This window comes from Callospermophilus lateralis, chromosome 2 (assembly GCF_048772815.1).
Source record: "Callospermophilus lateralis isolate mCalLat2 chromosome 2, mCalLat2.hap1, whole genome shotgun sequence".
NCBI lineage: Eukaryota > Metazoa > Chordata > Mammalia > Rodentia > Sciuridae > Callospermophilus > Callospermophilus lateralis.
The window spans coordinates 1,520,384-1,546,058 of record NC_135306.1 but is presented as its reverse complement, the minus strand read 5'-3'; the positions used below and the strand labels follow the sequence as shown (position 1 = coordinate 1,546,058).

The window sequence follows — 25,675 nt, the reverse complement described above, 5'->3', positions numbered from 1 at the left end:
CTGGTGGTTTCATTCTCTGGTTATCCCAGGCAGAGGGTGAGTCCCTGACCCTCCACCTCAGCGGGAAGGAGAAGTCTTCTTAGAGTCAGGGAAACGTCTGCGTTTGGTTTTGGAGGGTGGTGTGCAGCTGCAGCAAAACGCATCTCACCCACATGACCTGCAATTCCACTTCTGGGTGCACACTGGAAAGGACCAAAGCAGGCCCTCACGGTAGCTAAGAGAGGAGGAGCCGATGTGGTCCAGCCTTGTTCAGATGGAAATGGAGGAGAGTTCTGGCACCTGCTGCAACCCAGGAGCAGGCCCAGGACAAATACCTTTATGAGAACAAGGGCTACTCCTCTGTGCCAGGGAGTGGCCCTGGTCCTCATTCTGGGCTTTCTGTAGGTGTTCATGGATAAGATTGACATTTGAGTTGGTGGCCAGTAAAGCTAATGGCCTTCCTTCAGGTAGGTGGCCTTGTCCAATCAGTGGAAAGCCAGGACAGAGCAGAAAGGCCCAGGAAGAGGGAGCAGAGCTGGGGGAGCTCAGCTTGCCTAGTACATGTGAGGCCTGAAGTTGGATCCTCAGCACCACAAAAAGAGGAGGAGGAGGAGGAGAGGAGGAGAGGGGGAGGGGAGGGGATGGAGAGGAGGAAGAGAGGAAGAGGAAGAGGAGAGGAGGAGGAGAGGAGGGGGATGGAGAGGAGGAGGGGATGGAGAGGAGGAAGAAAGGAGGAGGGGAGGAGAGGGGGAGGGGAGGGAATGGAGAGGAGGAAGAGAGGAGCGGGAGGCGATGGAGAGGAGGAGGGTTGGAGGAGGAGCAGCAGTTCAGCTGGCTGCTGGGGAGCTGGGATACCCACTGTCCCATGGGCTCTTGGGGATGGGGGTCTCCAGCTGCCTCCTTATCCTGAAGATCTTGGGACTTGTCACCTCCATAGTCACAGGAGCCAGTTCCTTGAGGGAGCTCTGTGTGTGTGTCCTCCGGGTTCTGTTTCTCTGTAGAGCCTTGGCAATCCATGAGGTCCCCAGGGTCATCATGCTCAGAGACAAAGTGGAAGGAGGACACCAAGGGCAGGGGACGGGGGCGTAGTGTATGTGGTGGGTGGGCAGAGTTTCAGTTCTGCAAGATGAGAAAACCTCTGAGCACGGATGGTTGGATGGATGGATGGATGGATAGCGCAGCGGTGGCACAGCAGGGTGACTGTGCTCAGTGCCACTGAGCTGTGCGCTTAGGACACAACATCTTTATTTTTTTAAATTTTTTTTTTATGTGGTGCTGAGGATCGAATCCAGCGCCCCACGCATGCCAGGCAAGCACGTTACCGCTTGAGCCACATCCCCGGCCCCCCTGAGCTGTGCACAGTTCTGTCCTGCATCTTTCCACAGTCACAGCACAAACACTTCTCGGCTCAGGCTGAGGTGGGGGCAGGAGCAGAGGGCGCCACAGCCACAGTCCAGGGACCAGCACGTCTCTGCCAGTGGCACTGGCTGGCCCATGCTGTGTGGAAACCCAATGCCCCTGCGACCTTCCTGCCACAGTCACAGCCATGGCCACTCCTGACCTGGACACGCCGGCTGAGTGCAGCCAGGAGAGGGAGCACTGAGCTCACAATTCCTGGTACTCAGAGGGCTCCAGTGGGAGGAGGGACAGGCGCAGAGTGCCAGGCCCCCATGGCCACCACAGCAGCCCAAGGCCAGCTGATAGGCAGTGACCCAGACATGTCTGCAGCCAGGGCTCTATTGCCACAGCCAGGGCCCACAGGACTGGAGGCGCCACGGAAGCTTCTGGGCTGGACCTCTGGGACGGCGTGACTGTTAACATTTACCCACTCATGCAGAGCTTGCCGTGGTCCAAACCTTCAGAAAGGTGGGGAAGAAAGAGGCCTTGACAGGTGTGTGGGTAGGAGCGCAGCCTGGGGACAGGAGGAGACGGGAGGTGGGAGCCAGAAGTGGCACTGAGTGCAAGACCAGGTCAGACGGGGACAGCTGCTGGAGTCCTCCAGGCTGAAGGACCTGGACACTCAATCGTGGGCTTTGAGAACCATGGAAGGTTTTGTGTGTTTTTTTGTTTTGTTACAATAAACAGATTTTTACAAAAAATATTTTAAAAGGAATGCATGCACAGCTGGGTGCAGTGGCCACACCTACAATCCCAGGGACCCCAGGGACTGAGGCAGGAGGATGGCAAGTCCCAGGCCAGTCTCTGCAACTTAGTGACCTGTCTCAAAATAAAAGGGTGGGGGATATAGCTCAGTGGTACAGGTTGGTGTCTGAGGCCCTGGGCTCCATCCTGAAAAAAAAAATAAAATAGGACTGTGTGCGCATGTGATTTTAAAACTTCCCCAAGATGAAGGGGAAACAGCCATCCCTTGCTCCATCTTGGAAAGTGACTGTTGAATCCTTTGAATCATTTTAGCTGCTCTCCCCGGGATTTCCTCTGTATTTCTAGATAACAAGCTTATCACGCTGGTCCTTGGAACTTCCTGCTGACCTCCTACCCCAGCTTGGGGGCTTCACTTTTCCATTGCACGTGCATCCCCTGGACATCTGTGTACACGTCTCTCCCTCCTGCCCCCCAGGCCCCCAGTTCCATTTGAGCTCTGTAATAAAACATTGCCCCATAAAAATTGTTCACCCTGAGCCACTGACAACCCAAACTCTTCACACAGTTGCCCGACCCCCTTCAATGGGGCCAAGAACAGAATTCCTGCCTCCTGAAGCCCTTTGTCCCCCATTTCCTCTGGACTGGTGGCTCTTAGGGCTGATCCCTCCACTGTGACTCTGTCCTCCATCATCATGGGGACGTGCCTGTGGTTTCCACCTTGGAATCCCAGAATGTCAGCACCAGCTCCTCCCCAGAAGAGCCTGGGGATCATCCACTGCTTCGAGGCGTCCACCCCCACCCCTGCCCAGGCAGAGCCAGGGAACCAGAGGCTCAGCCGGAAGCCTCCTGGTTGGCTCCAGGAGCCCAGAAAAGCACAGCACCAAAGCGTCCCTCCTGCCCTTCTCCCTGCCATGTGCCCCACATCTAGGCAGGGCCAGGGCATGATCCAAGTGCAATGTGAAGCACACATGGAGTCATGTCACTAAGTGAGTGGACAGACACAAGGAGCCAGCAGGGGCCAGTGCCCAGTAGGGCACCCAGTGCCTACAAGGCTTGCTCTAGGGCAGCCCCCAGGCCGGTGAGCTCCTGACATGTTGCAATTCCACCCAGGCCCAATGGCCACTTTTGGACATGGGACCTCAGGTAGGCACCCTCTGCAGGGCCTGGCAGGAGTCCCGGGGAGGGCCCTGGCCTTGCATGGCGGCTGCCATGGAGCACAGGGTCACACTTCATGACTGAGCGAGGTCCCGGGGATGCTCACGTAAGCGCCCCTGGGAGAACGTGCCAGCAGTATGCATGGGGCTGCTGGGCTGTCAGCAACAGGCCACGCCTCCCACACTCAGGGTCTGCAGAGCTGGGTCCACCCGTCCCACCCAGTGGGGAAACACTGCCGCCCATGGGAAATGGGTGAACTGCATCGGCAGCCCCCCTGCCCACCTGCTTTGGAGGCAGAGGGCCCAGCTCAGTCCCAGGGGTCTCAGGATTCTGGGACCAAGACCCTCCCTGGCCCTACTCCCCCTGGCCTTGTGCCCACATGCCTACCCCTGGGCAGGCCAGCCCCCTGAGTACTAGGCCCTGTGTCTGGAGACTGTAGGCCAAATCCCTGGCCCTAGTGCCCAGCATGGAGAGGGAGCTGGGTGTCAGGAAAGCCCCAGCCACTTTTCAGTGACTTGCAGGCCTCAGAGAGTGTGGAGCTGGACCAGGCCACAGCAGTCAGAGGCCAGAGCAACTGGGCCCAGGGCCATGGCTCTGCTACAGGGTCAGGGATCCCCAGAACACCCCAGTGCTTCCTGGGCAGCCCCAGAGGGGTGAGATCAGCCAATGGAGGCAGGCCCTTGGGACTTCCTCTGTCCTGTCAAATGAGCAGCAGCAGGGCTTCAGGCCAGGCCAGGCCAGGGCCTGAGTGTGGACGTGCTCTGGATGTGAACGTGGCCTCTCTCTGGCCAGGTCCCGCCCTCTAGGCCATGCCACAGGGCCAGGCTCCATGTGATGGGACACCGAGGCAGGGCTGGGCCCAGCATTGACGATGTGCCTGGTCCACCTGCAGGCCCACAGTGGATTACCTGGCTGGCCCCCATGGGCAGCAGGACACACCCCGGCCTGTGTGTCACAAGCCCTGGCCAGGCCAGTGTGGAGCCCTCACAGGCAGATGGCACATCCAGCACTTTGCCCACAGGATGGCAGAGCTCTGCCACTCTCAGGAAGGACAAGGAGGCCACATCCTAAAACCAAACCAGGATCCAAACCAGGGACTGGCTTCTGGTGTTCCTGGGGTGTGAACAGAGCACTTGGCAGCCCCTGTCCCCTTGGCCCAGCCACCTCTGAGGATGATGCCACAGGACAGAAGGTCACCCAGTCGGAGGGCTTCTTCCGGGGCCCCTCCTCCCTGGGGCAGAAGTGGGGACCTGTGAGAGTCTGGCCCCTTCTCGAGGCAAGTGTCATGAGGGCTGAGGGGACTCTACTCCCCCTACCCCCGGGTTTAGTGTTGACCAGCCTGGAGGCTGGACGTCACCCTGTACGGGGGTGGGGGGGGGAAGTCCTTCGTGCCTGGGGGGTGAACTGAGGGAGCACTGGACACACGTCCCACAGCACAGTCCAGGCAGACCTCCTTGCAGCCCCGTAGAGAGAAAGCCCTGGGCTGGGGAGTGAGTCCTGTGTCCTCCCCCTGCCACCCAGTGTCCTTCAGGTTGGTCCTGGGAGGGGGGAGTGGGGATGGTGCCAAACAGCCTCACCCTGTCCCATGAGGCCCCTTGTCCACCAGAGGGCAGCTGGGGCCTCAGTCCCCACAGCCTCTCTAAGGAACTGCAGGGGAACCTATGACTGTCAGTGGGTGGCAGGGAATGCCCTGTCCTCCCCTGGATGGGGCTGACCTTGAGGGACTGAGGCTGCTCTGGAGCTCAGTTTCCTCATCTGGAGAGTGGGAGAGTACTGGCAGGATCAATGCGGTCTCAGATGCTTCCCAAGGCCAGGCAGCCCCGCCACTCCCTGGTCTCCCTTCTCAGTGGTCGAAGGCGTCATCCTGCTGTGGCCTCCTTGTCCCTTGTAGCTCACCGTTGGGGCGGGGGAGTGGCAGGAAGGCAGGATAGAGGCGCACTTCCGAGCCGCCTGGGGTGCAGTGGGTGCAGCCCTGATAAGGCGCACATGGCCAGCTGCACGTCCGCCTTTTGTCCCGGCTCCGGCCAGCCTTTCCTGCAGGGGCTGGCCAGGGCGGGAAGACTGTGGCCTGCGCCCTCCTCCCCTCTGCCTCTCTCTGCCTCTGGCTCTGAAGTCCCTGGGGTCCAGGCCTGGGGGAGTTTGAGGCCCCTGTGCAGTGACTGCTGGGCCTGGCACATACCTGGACACAAGGGCTCCTAGCCTGAAGCCAGAACCTGGAGAGTCCACTCCATGGAGGCTGCTGAGACACAAAACACCAGAGCCCCTGAGCAGAGGCTCCGCCCCTCGCCCTCCAGCCCAGGGAGGGGCCCCATCTTCCCTCCAGCTGCCAGCACACTTGGGGCTCTCCCTCAGTGTTGGACGCTACTCTCTGTCCATCTTAAAGTCCTAGAAAGGCTTGGGCCTGGTTCAGCCTGTGTGTCCCTCCCAGGGCTCCTGTGTCTGTCATCTGTCTTAAGATGGCCCTCTCAGCCCAGCATCCCTGAGAGGACTGTGATCTCTGCCCCACAGCCCACGGTGCCCATGCAGTGACCTCACAGAAGACCACTGTGCTGGGCCGAGGAAGGGTTCCATCAGGGGGAATCCTCTCCCACTGCTGAGCCCCAGGAGTGGCCCTGGGCTGAGGTCAGGAAGCCCTTCGAGGGCCAGGCAGCCCCACCATTCCCACTCCCTGGTCTCCCTTCTCAGTGGTCGAAGGTGTCGTCCTGCTGTGGCCTCCTTGTCCCTCCTTGCCTCACGGCCCCTGGGACCACCAGCTCTGAGCGCCCCTCAGTTCAGAAGGGGTTCTCACACAGGGGAATTGGACGCCACGGGCTCCTGAGCAAAGAACGCATCCACGAAGGAACGTCCCCAGTCCCCAGTGTCCCTCAGTGCTCTGAAAGTTAGGAAAACAGCAAATTCCCCAAGGTGCCATTCCGTGGGCCCCAACGCTGCATCCGAGAGGAGCTGGGGCCCTGTTAAGGAGGGGCTCAGAGGCCAGCGGCCAGCGCCTCACCTCCACCATCTCCTCGGCCATCTTGAGGATTTCTTCTTTCCCCAGCACCTTGAATTTTTTGTTTTCAGTCAAGAACAAAATAAAACACTTTCTAAACATTAAAAAAAAAAAAAATTGTATCTACGTATGTCTCCATGATTTTTAAGTTTGTGTACACCGTGGAGGGCCTAATCCGGCTAACCAACACAAGCATTACCTCACTGACTGTCATTTTTTCTTGGTGACAGCACTAAAATCCATTCCCTTAGGGCTGAGGGGCAGCTCGGTGGTAGGTCCCCAAGAACCTGGGTTTGAACCTCAGCACAGCAAGAATTAAAGAAGATGCCACCCCTGGGGTTCAAGATCACAGTACCACGTCGCTGCTGGAGTCCCCGCCTCGCTCCATATTTTATGGGGGTACTCCTCGGGTCTAGCTGAAAGTTTGTGTGCTTTGACCAAAGTCTGCAACCTCACACCCTCCCACTGCACGGCTCCCTCTCCCTGCTCTGTGAGCTGGACTCTGAAGCTCTCCAGGGCAAGGGCTGCACCTGGCCTCTCCCTGCCCAGACCACTTCATGTAATGTCCTTCAGGTGCCCCTGAGTCGCCATGAACCCCTTGAGTAGCACCCCACTCTTCCCCTCCAGTTCTCCTGTGTGCCGTGCTCTCTCCACCCGTCTGTGCTTGGGCCCTGAGCTGGAGCCAGGCTGGGGCAGTGCAAAGGAGTGAGCAGCTCTCCGCGGTGGGGTCCTGAGCAGGCCCTGGCTGGGCAGCTCCAGAGACTTGGAGGTCCAGGAAGCGGCAGGCACTGAACGCTGTTGGGCTGGGTGGGGCATGGGGTGCTTCCAGGGGCATGGAATGGCTACCAGTCCCTCTCGGGATTCCTCGGCGAAGCTTTGCTGATGCCGTAAGTGCGCTGGGCTCACTGTGGGGAAACTCCACCTTGGTCCTCAAGGTGAGGGTGGCTCAGCTACACCTGTGCAAACCCTCAGGGCACTGTGAACCCTAGGTGATGATGGCGTGTCCACATGGCCTCATTCTGGGGGACACTGACCCAGGAGGCTGCATGTGAGGGGCCCAGGTGCCTGCGAAATCTATGCACCTTCCTGTTTGGCTGTGAACCTAAAACTGCTCTAAAAACAGGCTCTTAAGAATACATATGTCAGCCAGGCACAGTGGCATACTCCTGTAATCTCAGCAGCTTGGGAGGCTGAGGGAGGAGAATCACAAGTTCAAAGCCAGCCTCAGCAAAAGCAAGGCCCTAAGCAACTCAGTGAGACCCTGTCTCTAAATAAAATACAAAATAGGGCTGGGATGTGGCTCAGTGGTCAAGTGCCCCTGGGTTCAATCCCCAGTACCAAAAAAAATGTGTATATCTGTCTTAATTCCACCTCAGTTTATCTAAGGGACATCTGTCCCTGTCACCAACATGGAGGCCTGCCCCTGGTGCTATGGAGCTGGGACTCAGGTGGATGGCTTCTTCTGTCAAGTGGGGGCGACAAGGACTCCCCTAGAATGGTTGCCGGCATGTGAGGATCAGTCTCAGTAAGAACAGGGCCTGGCTCACAGAAGCTCCCAAAAGTTGAGTCGTGGGGGCTTCTCTGTCCTGCTTTTGTGCCTCAGATCCAACCGGCTCCTTTCGAGAACTGGACAACAAGCAAGAAATCAATTCTTATTTTGGAATCATAAAATGAATATCAACAAATAAATCATCCGCAGGCCTGGAGTGGTCTTCCTGCTGCCGCCCCGAGGTCCCTCGGCTGGTGCTGGCTCCTGGTGATGCCGGCTCTGTCCTTGGGAGGGCCCAGCCTGCAGCCTTGCTGTGCAATAGAATCAGCCCTCCCTGCCAGTGTGCTGTGCTGGGACCTGTTCTCAGGGGGCCCTCAGAGCAGTGTCCTTCCAGACAGGGGGGCCAGACGGGATGGGGGTCCGGTGCCCTGCAGCCCTCCCACCAGTGGTGACAATTGCCATCATCTTCATCGACCACAGTTCCTGAGCCCTCCCGCTCTGTCCCTCAACCCATGGGGTCTGGTGGTGGGGACGAGGTGGAAGTCCCTCTCTGAGCCCAGGGCCTGAGGCCCATCTGTGGCCAACTTCCTGAACCTTCTGCCTGCCCAGGCCTCCAAGGGGCAGTGTCCACATGTGGCCTGGAGGCAACGACAGCAGGTTTCTGATAGGGCCCTGGGGGAGAGCCTGGCTCACTCAGCAGCCCCCACTTCCCCCCGGGGCCCACGTGCCGGCCTGCAGTCTGAGCCAGGGTTTCCGGCCATTGTCCAGGGCAGGGCTTGACTGGAGAAGCAGTGGTCCCCAGCAGGCCTGAGCGTGGGGGCGGGGGAGCTGGGCATCCCAGCTGAGTCCAGTGGGTGTCCCGAGGTCCACATGGCGGCCTGTGGCAGTGGTGCCGAAACCCCCACATGGTGTGCTCCCTCCTGGGGCGGAGCGGCTGCCAGGGCCTGGGAGCGCCCTGCCCCGTCTGCCTGGGAAAAGCCCAGGGCCACCTTCACACAGTCACCCCAGAGGGACAAGTGGGAAAGAACAGGGCAGGACCACCATTCTCAGAGGAGAGGAGACAGGAACCCAGGCCTGGAGCACCTGGCTGCCCAGCCATGGGAACCCTTGAACTGGGAGCCACAGGTGGGAGAGGGCAGGGGACACAGACTTGGCCACAGAGTGACCTGAATTCTGCTCTGGCTTTGTCTCTTGCTGCTGTGGGACTTGGGCAACCTCCCTGGGCCCTAGTTCTCTCTTGGCATGATGGTGGATGCATTTGGAAGGGGTCTTGATAGACCCCTTAGGATCTAGGGCAGAAGCGGGGGCCCAGAGAAGAACCTGAGAGCCCCAGGCCCAGAGCTGGTGAGTTCCCAGCACAGCCCCTGCCCCACTGGTGGGTGGCGCCTCGCCTTCCTGGCCCTGGCTCCTTTGTCCGGGATCAAGAGCCAGGGCAGGGAGAGCAGGCTGGGTCGGGGCTGCAGATGCTTTCCGGGCGCTGAGGCGGAACAGCTACACATTCCAGTGGGCAGCCTGAGAGCACACCAGGGGTCACCTCCTGGGGGGGTCTGGCCAGGTTAGCAGGCCCAGGGCAGACCCCCACTGGGATCTGACCCCACGGGAATCTGCAGAAAGGAAGTCTCATCTTGTCCGGCCCCTTGGACATTTGGAGAGAGGTTAGCCACTGGCCCCACAGCCCGTGGGAGCCTGTACCCTGTCCTGGCCCAAGGGCTCCTACAGGAGAGGAGAAGCCTCTCAGGTGCAGGAGAGGACAGCTGGGCCTCCTGCCCACTTGGGCTCCGTCTTGCAGGACTCACTCCCACCAGGCTGGCTGGGAGTGCTGCTTCCTTGCTCCTCCAGCCACCTCCCACCCAGGAGGACAGACCTGGTTCTGAGGCCAGGCAGCCACTGCCCAGCTCACTCTGCTTCTCCTAGGCTGAAGCCTCAGGCAAGCCCCAGTCCTCAACTGCAGATGGGCACACTGTAGGGCATGCCTCTGAGCCTTATGGGGGTTAGGATTAGGGTCAGCTCTGTGCCTGGGCAGGGGAGGACAGAGAAGGGCAGCTCCTGTACGTTCCCCACACCACCCTCTTGTGCACATCCTGGCAGGATCTGGGGACACCTCTGCCCTGTCCCCACTAGCCCCTCTAGCTTCCCTGGGGCTTTCCAAAGTTTGTGTGTCAGAAACCACAGGCTAGGAAGGCATAGCAGGGCAGCCACTGACCACGTGTTGCTATAAACTCCTGGCCCTGGTGCATGCGTGAGAGAAAGGAGCCAAAGTCCCCGCCAAACCATGCATATGCTTGTTCACAGCAGTGAGTTCAAAACAGCCAAGGGTAGAGACAGGGCAAAGGCCCACCATGGACAAGGACAAGCGCTGAGTGCCCAGTCACACTGGACACTCTCGACACAGGAGGGAACAAAGCTCTCACCCATGCTCCAACTTGGAAGGATCTGGAGACAATCAGTGAAAGAAGCCAGTGAACAAAGACCTCATACTGCCCCCTCCACACACATGGAAATGTTCAGAGGACAAATTAGAGACAGGTAGTAGGTGAGCGAGCGCCTGGGCCCAAGGGTCACAGCTCGCTGACCCACAGCTGCTCTTGACTGTTCCCTAGAACATGGAATTGCATATTTAAGTGGGCAGGCTGTACAGCTTCTCAGTGGAGCTCAGGCAGACCTGGAGGCTGACGCACCCACAAGACAGGAGCCCACAGGAGCCCGGCCAGGCAGAGGCCTGGCAGTGTTACTGGGAGCCCTGGGCTCATGCTGTCCAGCAGGCTCAGCACCTGCCTCCCCATCCCTCTCCTGCCCCAGAAGATCCAGGGGCAGGTGGTGGAGGGGGCTGAAGGCCGGCAACCTGCAGCCTCCAATCTCAACCCCGACAGGATGGCCATAGCGTGCTGTCTCCTACTCCCAGGTGCCCAGGCCAGCTTCTTGCTGTCTGGACTCCAGTTTACACAGGTGAAACAGGACAGTCAGATGGTCGCTAAGACCCCAGGAGCCTGACTTCCCGGACTGGGGCCAGCTCCCTCTGCTCCCACTAGAGGAGCTCCTGAGTTTCACAGCAACACAAGCCAGGCTAGATCCACGTCTCCGCCAGGGGCCAGGGTGCGGGGGTCGGCTTCCTGCAGCCCCGGGCCTGACGCAGTTGCCCTTCCCCTCTGGAGGGGCTCCCATTGTTCTCTGGGGCCGGTTCCCCATCTCCCCTGCACACGCATTTCCTGTTTCCTGGCTGAGAGGAAACAGAGATTTCTGGCCCCACCAGGCCTGTTTTCCCTTCCTCTCGTTACATTTTTTAAGGATATTAAAAATAAGAATAATGGGCAACTGTGAGGCTGAAAATCAGGGGCCACCGGAACTGCAGGCGCTGCAGGGCCACCTGCTTGAGCTCTGGGCTCGGGCCTCAGGCCCCAGCAGGAGTGGGAGGCAAGCTCTGCGTTCTCCTTCTGTGCCCCTGTGAAGGCCTGGGCCAGACTGTCCACACCAGGCCTGGAAGCTTGGAGAGCACCCCCCGGGCTACAGAGACCTTCCTCACCCCATCTGACATATGGGGAAACTGAGGGAGAGAAGCCTCCAGGGCCCCTAATGTCCCTGGGGGTCATGATAGCCCCACAAGAGGGACTGATGGGCTGAGGTGACTTGTGACTCCTCCTTTCCCAGAGCCCTCTTCCTCCACTGACCACTGGGTCCAGTGAGCAGTCATCACCAGGGAGAAGGGAGCCCTGCCCCTGTGCCTACCGAGGCTGGGGATGAGGCAGCTCTGGGTCTGTAGCCTTGAGCAGTCAGTCCCCTGAGTCTACGTCCTCTGCAGAGGGGTCCGTCCGTGCGTCCCCTGGCAGGGCAGGCGCAACAGCCTGTGGGAGCACAGCACGGCGCTTGGCAGCAGGAGCTGCTCCTCCGGTTACTTCCTGAAAGGCTTCAGGGTGCTCAACTCCCAGTTTCCCTACCAGGCAGCATAGGAGGGACAGGATAGCTCCAAGTGGGGGCTGGGGTGCTGCCCTAGCGCCCACCTCCACCAACCTGCCCAGCGCGATCTCAGGAACTTCCCTTTCCGCCCTGGAGATAAAGTGTTTTTTCCCCTCGCCCGCGACAGCCGCCCCACCCACCGGCTTGTTGAGTGGCAGCTCCATTGGGTTCCCAGTCTTGGAGGGTGCACTGGGCCCAGCAACTCCCTTCCTGCTCCCACAGCAAGCTCCGGGCGCTGGGATGAGCTGAGGCAGGGCTGAGGACCCTGAGGGGTGACCCCAGGCCCTAGCAGCATCACCAGGTGGGGGCTCGGCTCTGGCCAAGCTCACCCACTCAGCAAGGCTCGCATGGGGCCACTGGAGCCCTCTGTGTGTGTTTTCAGGTGGGATCTAGTGCCCACCTGGGGACCCAGGCTCATGGCTGGTGTGTGGCACCTTCCTGCTCCTCCCATCCGACTCTCTTGCGCTTTGGTGTGCACATGCCTCGCCAGACACTTGCCTGCTGGTGAGCAGGGGACTCCGGCCCCTGAGCTCTCACCCCCAGATGTCTCGCTGTGAGACGAGCCTTTTCACAGGGGAGGTTTCTGTGGTCACCTCAGGACACTGCAGAACAACCAGGCCACAACTGATGCACAGCACAGCTGAAAGAAAGATGGACAGCAGCAAGTGCCCCGAGCTGTGGGGCGTGGTGGGCCTGCACTGTGGAGGCCATGGCCCGGAGAATGTCAGGCGCTGGTTGCTGGCTTCTGCCGCTTCTTGGGCCAGTGGCTCCCCAGGAACAGCCCATGTGCATGTCCCAAGAGGATGTTCTATGTGCACTTGAAAGGAGCCCCCAGGCACCAGCAGCCTGTTCCCCCAGCAGGCCAAGGTGACAAGCAGTAGCCACATGACAAAAGCAGCCTAGGAGCATCTCGAGGCCCCTGCAGGGCATGGTCTCCTCAGGAGAGCTGTCCCTGGACACAGCATGAGGGCTCTGTGATGGGCAGGCTCCTACACTACCATCTTGCTGCCATGGGGTTGGCCCAGCCCCCTCCAAGTGACACAGCCAGCCAGGTGGGGGCGGTGCTTCCCCGTGCCCTGGTCCCCACTGCAGGGTGGGCCCTGCTCCCCACCCTGGGGGTCCGAGATTGATGCCCATGGAGAAGGGCTCCACCTCAGGCCCCCTTTCTGGAGCTCTAGCAGAATTGAGCGTGGCACCACCAAGGCCAAGGCGGGTAGAAGTGCCATCCAAACAGGAAATGTGGCGGCTCACCAGGTGGGGATGGTGGCAGGGGGACCTTTCTGACACTTGGAGGCTGAGCCCACAGGGACATGCTGAGAGCCCATAAGGAGGCAACACCACCTGGGCCTCTGGCTGAGCTCCGAGTGGGAGGACAGCAGAAAGCCGGGCGCGGGGGGGGGGGGGGGGGGCGCGCCAGGAGGGAGACCGGGAGCAGCAAGGGGAAGGGGCCAACTGTCCCCCAGAGTCTGCCCATGTCCAAGCTCCATCCCCCTGCCGCTTTGGGCCAGCAGCTCTGCCCTGGGCCTCTAGGCCTTGTCAACCAAAAGGGTGTCACAGGAGGCACTGCACACACAGGACACTGCCAGAACAACAGGCCACAACTTCACTCCCTCTCGGACTGGCCCAGCCCAGGAATGGTCAGCTCATCAGGCCCACAGTGACCCCTGCCCAGCCACCTCCCTTCCAGCCCTCACTGGGGACCAGTCCCTGGGCCAGACGCAGCCTCTGATGGGAAGGCGCAGCCACGTCTGGCATGAGGCTGGACCTGCGGCTGACAGAGCCATCCTGTCCCTGAGGCCAGCTGCCGCTCCACAGGATAAACAGGAAGCCCACCTCTCCACGGCCCTGTGCTCTGGTCCCTCTTCCTGCAGCCCGGCTCACAGTCTGCGCCCACCGCCCCGGGTCTCACACCACCTGAGATGCCCTCGCTGGCTTCTGCCAGGGGCTTGATCCGCCCTCTCCTGGGGCTGTGGAGGCCAGGAGCTCAGCGGTGAGGGACCCAAGGAGGGGTCCATGAGGCTCAGGGGCTCTGGCTGACCTTGCCACTCCTCCCCTCTGGCCTGCACACTGTGGGAACGAGGCTGCGTCCCCTCCACCAGCAACCTCAGCACACCAACAGGTAGGCTGGAGGCAGCTGTGACAATCTAGTCCAATGCAGCCACAGATGGGAATCTGAGGCCCAGTGTGGGAACCAAAGCGCCAGCGTCTCCACCACCCTAAGGGGGTGAGGCCCCAGCTCAGGGCTCTCAGGCCTGGATGGGAGCAGGCCCACAAGGGCCCCACCTGCGGGGCTGCGAGGGGAGGCTGGGCTGGGGTGGAGCTCTCTGTCTGCAGTGGGGGCAGCACAGGCCTGGGTAGGGGCCCGCACCGACTCCTTCAAAACATTCAGTGATCCCAAACAGGCGCCATCAGAGGGCAGAGGAGAGGGGTCTGGCAGAAGTGGGCATCTGTAGGGAAGGAGTAGTGGGACAAGCCAGTGGATCCTGAGACCTCTCCTCGACATACCCCATGTCAGAGCGGAGAGCCTAGACCCCCGCTTGAGGGCCCCTGAGGGATGGGGGAGGCTCAAGGAGCACCCCCAGGGGTTCAGTTAGGGTACAGGCAAGCCTGGCACTTGGGGCCCTGTGCTAAGGCCCCTTCCCTTGGGTGGGACCTAGTCTTGACTGGGAGGGGCTAGAAGGAGGCAGAACTTGTCAGGAGAGGACCAGAGATAGGAGGGTACAGATTGGGCAAGGCCTTGCTGGCACCCAGGAGCCCAGCACGAGGCATCCAGACACACAGGGACCCTTGTGCTGAGTGCTAGGGCGAAGGGTGGCCTACCAGCCCTCCAGTGCTGTCAAGTACTTCCAGCCCCTCCATCCTGAGCAAGGTCTGATGCCTGGACTGTCCAGGTTGGGGGCCAGGAGGAACTGGGGTTCCTGAGAAAGGGAGGAACAGCTACTCCTGAGCAGAGCCCAGAGCAAGTCCCTCACGGCTCACCTGGGCCAGATATCCACCCTCTCTGGGCCTCAGTTTCCCCTTCTGTATACAAAAGGCCCGGATCTAGCCAGCCTGGACAAAGGCTAGTTCTGCCCCTGGGGCCACAGCAAATCCCAGGGTGTGGGGCTGAGGCAGAGAGAGGCAGGCCCTAGAGCCAGGGGCAGAGGGGCCCCTCCAGGCTGGGGCCTGGGTCTCACGGGCCCTGTACACCGGCAGGACACCCTGGTTCTGGTGTGCAAGATGAACTCTTGGGCGGGGGCTGGGGGTTAAAGTGTTAAATGGGAATGAAGACCAGACTGTAGGGAGGCAAGCGTGGAGGGGCATGGGGATGGGGATCTCTGCCTGTCCACTCCTGAAAGAGGCCCCCAAACCCCTCCCACTTAGACCAACAACACCCACATGCCAGGAGCCCCCTTCCACCATCAAGACCTGGTGGCAAGCACCCCTCTTACTCCCATGGAACAGATGAGGAAACAAGTCTAGGGGATGGACACCATCTGTGGCAGGGTGGGCTCGCCTGGGTCACCAGACAGAAGCCCCTGCTCCCTGACAGCCTGGTGCCTGCAGCAGCCCATTCTACTGGCCATGGGGTCTGGGGGCTGACCCTGCCAATGCCCAGTGGCCCAGCAGGGGATTTGCCAAGTTTCTCCTACCTCTCTCTTGGCCTGAAGTATTCATCTGGGCAAGGCAGAGAAAGCTGGGAGCAAGAGAGACTCCCAGGACCTGAGGAACCAGGGCGTCCCAGGCCTTAAGCAGGCAGGGGCTGACCCCAAAGCAGGTCTCCTGCCCCAAGGACAGCCAAGGTTGTGAGGCCCTGCTCCTGGGCACACTCAGCCCACTGCAGTCTGGGGTGTGACCTTGGGAACTGTTGGCCCTCTGCACAGTGTGCATCCCACCTCATCCATTGTTAAGGTCTGTGTGCCCAGCCTCGACTCCCACTGCTGAGCTCGAGACCTGGGGGTAAGACCTCACGGAATCTGAGGGGCTCCCACTTTGGCCACCCCAAAGCTCCTGCATCCTTCCCTAGCCTGCCGGAGGCCAAGGAAGGGAGGACAAGGGACTGAGAGCATATTTGGCCCTCCAGGTCCTGAGCACCCTCTTCCCAGAGCACCCCTGCAAAGTGGGTCAGGGCTTTGGGCCTCCATGCCCATCTCTAGGGCAGGGCTTACTGCCTGTGGGCAGCTCTTTCTGAAGAGAAAGAGCTCAGATTCCTGGAGAAAGCTGGAGTCTCCCAGTTCACGTCTGTCCCTCCCATCACCCCTCCCATAGCCAACCCTGGGTGGGCCTCAGGACCCACAGGACAGGCTGTTCTCAGACCGTCCAGCCTGTCCTGCCACCCCCAGATCCTTCCAGAGGGGTCCTGCCATGCACCACCTGACCCACTGGCCAAGTCTTTAGCATGGCTGGCCGCTCCCTTGGGCTGGACCCCTCCAAGTTCCCACACTGTGTCATCTGGGGGTGGCTCAAAGACGCAGAAGGTCCCTCTGCCACATGGATGGGCCTGTGGGAAGGCCTTGGCTCCGCATCATCTGTCCCACAGTCCTGAGGGCCACCAGCCAGGCTGCAGCTGAGCCAGAGCCCACTCTCTGGCTGCTTCAGGGACAGACCAAGAAGTCCCAGGAGACAGCTCCCCCTCCCTGGCAGCCCGCTGGCCCCTCTCAGCAGCCCCCGCTGCCCCCAGCCTCCTGTTTGTTCGCTGACAGATCCCCGTTATCAGAGGAGAACACACACAGGAAGTCCGGTCGGGAAGGGCCCATCCCAATCCCGATTTACACGGGACCCAGCATAAAAAGCCGCCCTTCCTTGCCCGGGAGGAGCCTCCATGCCCCAGTCGGCCACTCCGCAGGCCGAGATGGAGGCTGCAGCGGACAGGACAGGCGACCGGTCTCAGGAGGTGTCTTGGGGTGTCTGGACCCAACACCCCCACAAGGGGCAGGGACCATGCCTGGCCCAAGTAGGCAGCAGTGGTGGCTGTGGCCAAGCCTGGGCGGCATCAGGTATGGCAGGGTGACTCTGCGGGGGCAGGGAGTGGGCAGAGAGGGCCCTGAGTACCCCCCTGTGGGATGAGGTGGCTGCAGCCCCCGTTGGCTGGGCTTGAGCCGGCCAGCTCTGGATGCTGTCCCAGCTGCAATCCCACCTGCCTTTCTGGCTGGTGCTGTCCCCGCTGAGTCTCTGGGCCAAGCACCCACTAGTGGGTGTCCCAGCCTGGACTCCCACCCCTCATCCCTGGCTGCGCAGTGGCTGTGTGCCTCTACAGGGAGACTGAAGACGGCCTGGCTCACAGCCTCACCTCTGCCACCCCCCACCGCTTCCCCAGAGGAACCCCTGGGATTGGCAGCAAATCTCAGCGGGGCTTGGTTTCCCTCACTATTCCTCTGCTGCAACCCAGTGTGCTGAGGGCTGGGGTCTTCTCAGATGGCCCCTAGTGGACAACACCCCCAGGGAAATATGTTGGTCTGGGGATCAGCCCCAAGGGAGGGACCCCGAAGCCCATCTGTAGCACAAACGAGCTATGTGTCCTGGGGGCCAGCATGTGGGGCAGGGAGCAGCATCCCTCTCCTGCTGGGCTGGCTTTGGGGGCTCCATCTCAGGGACAACTTGGAAGGGTGCAATGTGGACACAGGGTGACCCTTTTGGCCCACCCTGTCCACCAAGGAAGCCTCCTGTTCTCCTCCCCAGCCCCTAAGTTAGGTAGTAAAGGTCTCAAATCCCCTAAAGCAGCATCAGGTCTTTTGGCCCCCACCCCTGACTTTGGTGCCAAAAAGCCTGTCAAAGAAGGCCCACTGTTCAGGTGAGGAACAGCTGAGGCCTCAGCCCAGGTTAGAGCAGGAGGACCAGTGCAAGCACCTCTGAGCTTCCTTTTTTGCTGCATCTTCTCTGCCTGTTGGGCAGGAGGGGTGGACTGCTGGCCAAGGGTTGAGCGGCCGCCATAGCTTCAGAGGATGGGGCAGGGGACTCTCCTTCCCAGCGCCTCCAAGCCCTGCTCCTTGCTCAGGACTGAGCAAGAGCTTCCCTCTTGGATTTAGGGGGTCAGGAAATCCAGGAGCCCCCATTCCCAACAATAGACATCCCCTTAGACCCACCTTCAGAGGTTTCCAGGATCCGTTGGTCCAGGGCAGAGGCTGCTGAATGGAGACGGGCGAGGTCTCGCTCAGGGGCTCTCCTTCAGTACATGTGCAGCTCAGAGCTGTGGGCCTTCCCCATCCATCTGCAGGCCCCTCACACCACACCCAGCTTTTTTCTTTGCACCTGGTCCTTAGAGCCAGACTTTGAGCAACAACCTCCATTTTACAGATGGGAGCCTAAACCCACCACTGTGGCTGCTCCCTGGGCAGGTCCAAGAGGCCAGTTTGTCTGGGGACCTAGGGTGGAGGTGGGTGCAGGATGGAGTCTATAGGTTTAGTGCAGGTTGCAGGTTGCAGTGCCATGACCACATCAGAGCCTGGACTCAGAGCCCCTTCCCAGCCCCTGGGCCTCAGGGAGACCAAGGATCTACCAAGGCACTAATTCACATGCCATCTGTGACCTGCAGCCCCTGGCACCAGCGAGTTGTGGTGGCCCCCCTCACGTAGAAGAGCAGCAGTCTCCAGTGTGCAGGGGATGACGAGCTCCCCCACACCCGGTGAGTTCTCAGCAGGCCTACAGGTGGCAGCCACAAGGCCTGGCCTTGCCAGGAGCACACTTCACCTGTGTGTGCAACCGTTACCCGATCAGGGCCAGGCTCAGGGTCAAGGAACTGCCAAGGTGGGTGGGCCAGGGCCTCACACTCTTGAGATAATCAGGCATGGAAGTGTGATTATACCAGAGGCACTGTGACACCTTAGCCCTGAACACAAATGTGGAAATTGAAGTGGGGAGAAGAGAGATGATCAGCCTAGGAGCCTCTGGAGGTGACCATGGGGATGAGGGGTCTTCAACCCACAGGGAGGAGCTCTCAGTGGTCTTGACTGCCCCAAATAAGACATACTATGGTTAGGAGGGCAGCTTGAGGTCACACCCAGGACCCATCTGGGCACTGCTCTGAGATTCTGGGCGGGTACTGGGTCTCTGGGAGGAGGGTCCTGATGCCTATCCCATAGTGGCAGCAGGTGGTCAAATTAGCTTCTCCTTTCCAGCAGGCTGGTGGGTTGGCGGCTCCGATTACCATCCTGGGCCCAACCCTTGGGCTAGAGTTAGCATAGACTCAGTATGGGTGCCCCTTGTCGCATCTGGTTTCCAGCGCTAGCGGAGTCTGGTGACCCCAGCCGCCAAGCGTTCTACCGGCTGCCGGGCTAGGGGCTCCGGAAGGACCAGGACTTGCAATGGGGACTCAGGGGTGCGGGGCAGCGCTCAGAGGCCAACTTGAGCCAAGACCCCGGGTTCTCGCTGGCCCGTTGAGCGTCTCCGGAGCCCTCGGACGCGGGGCCTCAGTTTCCCCGACCCGTGCAATGGGATCGGGGCGGCACCGTGAGCCCACCAGGCGGGGGCCGGGCTCCACCGTGGCCGCCAGGTGGGGCGGGGCCGGGGCCGGGGGCGGGGCGGGGCGGGGCGGGGCTCGGGGCCCCCTCGGCGCGCGGCGGCGGCGGCGGCGGCGGCGGCGGCGCGTGCGCGCCCCGGATCGCGCGGTGAGTGCGGAGGGAGCCGGGGCCCGGGACGTAGGGCGCCGGGGGCGGGGGTCTGCGGGCCGCTCAGGCGGGACCGGGGAGGCCGGGGCCACCGGGAGCGGAGCTGGGGGCGGTCACCCGGGCGACGCCGAGCGATTGCAGGGACCCAAGAGGTGAGCGCGTGGGGGCCGCGGCTGGGCCGCGCGGGGCTCGCGGACCCCACGCCCAGCCCCGCTCCTGCGGCCGCCTGGGGGAGTGGGCCCAGCGGCCTTGAGAAATGGCGCCCCCTGCTGGCGACCTGGCGCCGCGGCCCCTCACCCTGACCCCGGCCTGCGCCCCCCAAGCTGACTCGAGGCCTCGAGGCCCCCACACCGCAACCCAGCCCGGCTGGGCCGTCCAGGGGATGTCACGCTCCATCCCCGCTCCCGCCGCACAGACCCGAGGAGGCGGCGGCAGGAGGCGAGCAATGGAGAGCGCGCCCCCGCTAAGCGCGTCGGGTCCTCCTGCCTCCCGCGCCCCTCCACCCTCTCCCTGGGCGATAACATCCAGACACCGCTTAGGCGCGAGGAGATGGGGTCCTTACCCTACGGTGGCCAGGGCTCTCCCACTAAGCACCCAGCCTCCCCCAACCCTGTGTGGGCTGCGGGCCGCCAGTCGGGGAGGGGAGATGGTGGGCAGGGCCCTTGGTTACAGTCGGAGGGGACATGATTGCTTATCAACCTGGAGGCGACGCCACCACCCGCCCGCTGCGCCCCGGGTCCCAGTGGCTGAACGGGAAGGGAAATGAGACTCTGCCAGCCTTCGCCTGCACCGGCTTTCTCTGGCCTTGGGGAAAGCATGACTTTCAAAAATCTAGTTTCTTTAAGCACGGTTCCCTTTCTAGACAGACTGAAGTACTTGCGTGCTGTGGATGAATGTTTGGGGCAGAAAGGAGCTGCCCCCAGGCCAAGCTCCATATCCCCCGGCCCAGCACAGGCTAATGAGGCTGCTGGCCCACCTTTTCCTTCCTGTCCCAACTCCCAAGGACCACCTGATTCTTGCCTGGACCAATAGGCCCGCCTCCAACGGTTTCCTCCCCCAGGGACCACCTCTAGGGTTAATCTTCCCTAGCCAGGTCTGATTGGCAGGATACACCCCTGTCCAAGAAACTGTCCCTGCCCACTCACAGACCCTGCCCTCCCCTCTTTCTACTTCAGCAGAAGCAGGATGTGGGAAGCTCCCCTGCCAGCTGCCTTCCCACCCAGAACCCCATGATACAGGGACCCAGCTTGGAGTTGACCCCAGCTGAGTGACCCAGGAAGCCAGCACAGGCTTCCTTTCCCCTCTGGGGTTGGCCAGCGGCCAGGGCTCAGTAACCACCTAGGGCTGTCAGAGCAAGAAGGGCCTCAGAGACCCTCATGGTGTCTGAGGAAGCTGAGTCATGACATTACCCCAGGCTCCACCCTGCCTGTCTGCTGGCCCTTTCCTGCCCAGTGGAGTGGGGAGGGGGCCCTGCAGGGCTAGGGCAGCCCACGGGAGGAGCCCAGCCCTTGAGAAAGCACCATGTCCAGCCTTGGATGTAACTCACCACCCCGCTGGGCTACCACAGGACAGGAGGCAGATGCCCTTCCCCATGCAGACTCTCCACCCCCAGCATCACTATTAATTCTGGCTGGAGCTTCTTACATTCCCAGGTGGCCTCCCCCTGCCTCCCTGGCCCCTACCCAGAGCCAGGAGAGGGCTGGAGATGGGGTCCACTGGCATCTGCATTGTGGGTGCCCCTTACTCCCCTAGTTGTGGGCCCTGGGGAACACTGCCCTGGGAACACCAGAGACTGCACATGTGCTTCAGACTAGCAGGGATGCTCCTCGCAGCTGTGGCCTTCCTCCCCTGGCCTCAGGATGTACACCCTATAATGCCTCCTGGCTATGGCGCACCTGCTGGTGGAGGCCAGACACCTGCACCTGATACAGACCCCACAGTGCCCCCTACTGGCTTTCTATTGGCAGACAAGGACTCAAAGTCAAGAAGGGCTGTGGTGGGGTGGCAAGTCCCAGGCTAGGCTGAATTCCAGCTCTGCCCATTAATGCCCTGTTAGCAGACTGGGAGCGGAGGTCAAGCTGGCCCCTGCTTCCTGTGACCACAAGGGCCCTAAAACCAGCCAGAGGAAGGAAGGATGACTGGCCCAGCTGGAGCTTTGGGTGCCCTCAGGTTCAGCTCCCTAGCCCAAAAGGCCCAGATACCTCCTTCCCCAAGAACCCTGGACAGCGGCCTGGCTCTGGCTGGCCACCTGGAGCAGGGGGAGCTGGCATTGACCCTGGGGGCTGTCCCCCTGGTAGGAGGCCCCAGCAAGTGGCTGAGCTAGGCAGGCCTCACAAAGCCGAAGGTGCGGTCTCCACCAGAGGCTTGGGATAGAGAAGAGTCTGCAGGAGGGCTTATGGGGTCCTGCTTTGTGCCCAGGCCACCCAGAGGAGAAGGCCATCCCTCCTGGACACACAGGCCATGTGGGGCTCCCAGGAGCTGCTTCTAGTGTGGTTTCTGGTGCTGGCTGTGGGTGGCACGGAGCATGTCTACCGGCCCAGGTGAGCCAGGGCTTGGGCCTCAGGGTGCAGGGGTGGGAGCCAAGAGCCCTCAGATCCTCCACAAGGCAGCCTCCAAATCTCAAGGGGATTCCGTGAGGGCTTTCATGGGCCCGGGGCTGGGTGGCTCCTGGCTGTGGGATCTTCTTCTGACCCTCTGCCTGCCCTGCCACAGCCGCAGGGTGTGTGCAGTGGGAGTTGCCAGGGGCCCCATCTCCGAGTCCTTCGTGCAGCGTGTGTACCAACCGCTCCTCACCACCTGCGATGGGCACCGAGCCTGCAGCACCTACCGGTAAGTGCCCTCAGGACCCCAGGACCAACCCTCCAAGGTACCTATCCACCACCTGGCTCAAGAGGGCACCTGACCTGAGATGGCAAGCCAAAGCTAAGGCAGTAGGTCTCAGTTGTCTGAATCTGAGCACATCACTTCCCAGGGAATCCCCCGTTTTTCCAGGGGCTGTCCACCCATCTGTACCCTTAGCTTCCAGGGTGCTCAGCCCACCTGCCCACCCTTGACACCATTGGCTAAAGCTTTCTGTGACTTGGGGTGGCAACTGTCTCAGTCCCTCTGGCTGTACCCAGGGCTCCAGTGGTCATCCTCCCCACGACAGTCCCTGAGGGCATGGATGGAGGCCCCCAGGCCTCTATACATCCATCAGGTTAACACACCAGCCTTGGGGTCCTGCGGCTCAAGACTCAGCTACAGGCAGGGAGTTTAGGGAGCTTAGCCTGCCCCACCCAGAAATCTTGGGAAAGGGTGGGAAGGAACAGGATAGTTTGTGAGCTCCCCACTAGGGGTAGGGGGCCAGGACTCCAGAACCAGGGGCTCCTGATCCCCAGAGGTAGAAGATGATAACCCCAGGTGCCAGAGCCCAGGGAAATGAAGAAGGCCAAGGTTAAGCTGGTTCTGCCAGTGACCAGCTGCAGGACCAGGTTAGGCCTGCCCCTCTGGCTAGATGCCCTCGTCATAGGCTCCAGATGAAGAGGCACTCATGGGCCTCGCACTGTCCCTGCTCTGTGTCAGGCACAGCTGGGGCTTCTTCAACACTGGAGCAGCCACCTAGGGAAATCCTATGCAGTGACTCTGAATTGACATCCCTGGGGAGAGGACCTCTGAGGACACCTGGGAGTGACCCTGTTCTGGTGCTCAGAAGCTGGCAGACCAAGTGGGCAGGGTAGAGCCAGGCCTGGGCCACCCAGTTGTCAGCCCCTCTGAGCAGTCCCCACCCTTACAGCACTATCTACAGGACCGCCTATCGCCGGAGCCCTGGGCCGGCCCCTGCCCGGCTGCAATTCGCCTGCTGCCCTGGCTGGAAGAGGACCAGTGGGCTCCCTGGGGCCTGCGGAGCAGGTGAGGGCAGCAGGTCCCAGGACACTGCCGTCCCCAGGTACTGCCACCCGGGGGCCCTGGAGGGTACCTGGCATCAGGATTCCCGTTCCCAGGTGACCAGCAGGGTACCCCTTACTGCAGAGCGCCCCCTTCCCTGGCTGCTGACGCAGGGCCCTGTCACCCTACACTGGTGACAGGCCTCCCCTACCCACAGCAATATGCCAGCCACCGTGTGGGAACGGAGGGAGCTGTGTCCATCCAGGCCATTGCCACTGCCCTGCAGGGTGGCAGGGTGACACCTGCCAGACAGGTAAGGTTGGCTATGCCTCCATGAGGGGCCGGGGAGGTCCTCTGCGGGCACCACTGACCCCCGTTTCCTAGATGTGGACGAGTGCAGCACTGGAGGAGCCGGCTGTCCCCAGCGCTGTGTCAACACTGCAGGCAGCTACTGGTGCCAGTGCTGGGAGGGGCACAGCCCATCTGCAGATGGCACACTCTGTCTGCCCAAGGGAGGGCCCCCCAGGGTGGCCCCAGGTTCCACAACAGGTGAGCTCACCCCTCCGCCCTTACTCCTGGGCCTGGCCTGGGGCAGTGGGCAGGTGGGTGGGTATCACCCTAGGTGCACTGAGGGCAGTCAGCCCTGGCCTGGGTCAGCATCACACAGGGAGGACTGAGCCCAGGTGGCTGGGCTGCTGGGCAGTTCTGTGGGTGGAAGGAGCAGGAGGCCCTGCCCCCAGGGTTCCTGGAAGGCATGAGGGGAGGTTTCCCTGAGGCCTCGCCTCAGCCAAGAGATGCAAGCACCAGCAACCTGGAGAATCACCGTGCCTCCGCTGGTGACGGGGCATTATTACTTTTGGTACGCGCTGTGACACTTCAAACTCGTACCGTGAGTAATAATGCGCCGTCAGCAGCCCCGCACCAGGAACGCCTCGGACCCCGGGTCAGCACAGCAAGCCTGGCCCTGCACCAAGGGGCAGGGTGGGGGCTGGACATGCCAGGCGGTCCTCAGGATCAGAGACCAGCCTCAGGATTGGGTGGGGTGGGGTGGGGACCACCCTCTTGACCACACTTGGATCTGCCTGCAGGAGTGGACAGCATGGTGAGAGAGGAGGTGCGTCAGCTACAGTCCCGGGTGGACATGCTGGAGCAGGTGAGGACTGGGGGGCCTCCCTGGTCCTATGGAGGGCCACAGACCCCCCCCCCCCGCCTCCCAGGACATGGTTCTCCCTGAGGGATGGTTGTGAGGCTCCATGGGGCAGCCCAAAGGCCCCCATTTCCTTCTTCCAGAAGTCCAGGGGCTCTTTGGGCAGGGGCAGTGGGACATTGGCTGGGACTCCTGGCCAGGAGGAGCTGAGCTTGGATACCCCTCCCCAGACCATGCTTGGAGTGGAAGCCCAGACCCAGAGCCCACCTCCACTTGCCATAGCAGGTCAAGCTTTTGCTGGCCTTCCCACAAAGCCATGGGTTCTGAGACCCTTCTCGTCCCTCTACCGAAACTTAAGACCTTAGGACCAGGTGCCCAGGCCTTGGCCTGTCTGATGTCCTTCAGGCCCACCCAGCTTCTCGGCCCTTTAAGCAGCAGCTCCCTCTAGTGGTGAGAAGAGCCCTGTTGCCAGAGCTGGGGGCCAGCACTGCCCAGCCCTGCCCAGCCTGCCCAGCCCTCACTGGTTCTCCTTAAGTCTTATGCAAGCGTAAGAGGGGCTGGCTCTGGGTCGTCAGCCTCCTGCATCTCCCCAGAAGCTGCAGCTGGTGCTCACCCCACTGCACAGCCTGGCCTCGCGGGCCATGGAACAGGGACTCCAGGACCCTGGCCGCCTCCTGGCCCACTCACTGCAGCAGCTGGACCGCATTGACTCACTGAGTGAGCAGATATCCTTCCTGGAGGAGCAGCTGGGGTCTTGTGAGTGCCACAGCCACCTGCCCTGGAAGCTTGGGAACTGTCTCGGGCCAGTGTGCCCACCATGGGGACAGGCAGGTCTGACTGTTGACATGGCCCCCTCTTCTGCCTCTAGGCTCATGCAAGAAGGAGCTGTGAGGACCCTTCCACACTGCAGGCTGCACTGACCCACCCCAGCTCCCCTACCTCTAGTCCCCTAGCTGGGCCCGATGCCAGTCCTGGTGATGGCTGTGGGCAGACTGGGAAGGGCCCTTTCTTTGTCCCACTGCCTTAGAAGGCTCCCAGAGAGGACTTATGTGTGGGGTGAGGTCCTCTGCATGAACGCCCTCCCGCCATGGCTGGATTTACCAGGGCCTGGTGGGTCAGAGGCCAGGGAAGGTACGGGGGCTGCATGCCCAGGGCTGGGGACCACGGGGGCTCACTGGGCAGTCTGCCTGGACCAGGGCAGAGGCCTGTCTCATGTCTGCCAGAATAAAATCAAGACTCGAGCTGCTGTCCATGGATGGTTTGGGGTAGGAGGAAGGTGCTGCCCCGCGCAGACCCACTGCCATGGTGGGGTTCAGGGAAGACACTCCAGGCCCACCACACCAGGCTCCCGGTGCTGTCAGGGCTGAGGCAGGTGGCCATGAGCTTCCTGAGGTCGTGATCGCCACGTAAGCTCA

At 61.4% G+C, this 25,675-nt stretch overlaps 1 protein-coding gene across 10 annotated transcripts; it reads left to right on the top strand.

Moving 5' to 3' along the window:
• The first annotated feature begins 13,362 nt into the window (after positions 1-13,362).
• Positions 13,363-25,501, top strand: Egfl7 (EGF like domain multiple 7). 10 transcript variants are annotated; one of them, XM_077108764.1, is made up of 10 exons: positions 13,364-13,785; positions 18,178-18,267; positions 21,668-21,789; positions 21,962-22,078; positions 23,022-23,137; positions 23,314-23,426; positions 23,498-23,662; positions 24,202-24,266; positions 24,854-25,016; positions 25,129-25,501. In XM_077108764.1, exons 2-10 carry the CDS (start codon positions 18,246-18,248, stop codon positions 25,149-25,151), a joined length of 906 nt encoding a protein of 301 aa, XP_076964879.1. In that variant the 5' UTR covers positions 13,364-13,785; positions 18,178-18,245; the 3' UTR covers positions 25,152-25,501. The 10 variants fall into 10 exon arrangements, with proteins under 10 accessions (XP_076964881.1, XP_076964879.1, XP_076964882.1 ...); XM_077108762.1 differs by lacking the exon at positions 13,364-13,785 and adding an exon at positions 16,447-16,642; XM_077108766.1 differs by lacking the exon at positions 18,178-18,267 and having other exon boundaries at positions 13,363-13,785; positions 23,022-23,174.
• The last annotated feature ends 174 nt before the right edge of the window (positions 25,502-25,675 follow it).

What these genes read in the sequence shown, in the direction of transcription:
- Egfl7 (XM_077108762.1), top strand. Translation starts at nt 16,468, where the DNA reads ATGCCCCAGTCGGCCACTCCGCAGGCCGAGATGGAGGCTGCAGCGGAC. An exon ending in GACGAGCTCCCCCACACCCG is followed by an intron (nt 18,268 to 21,667) that starts GTGAGTTCTCAG and finishes CTTTGTGCCCAG; the next exon opens with GCCACCCAGAGGAGAAGGCC. An exon ending in GGAGGAGCAGCTGGGGTCTT is followed by an intron (nt 25,017 to 25,128) that starts GTGAGTGCCACA and finishes TTCTGCCTCTAG; the next exon opens with GCTCATGCAAGAAGGAGCTG.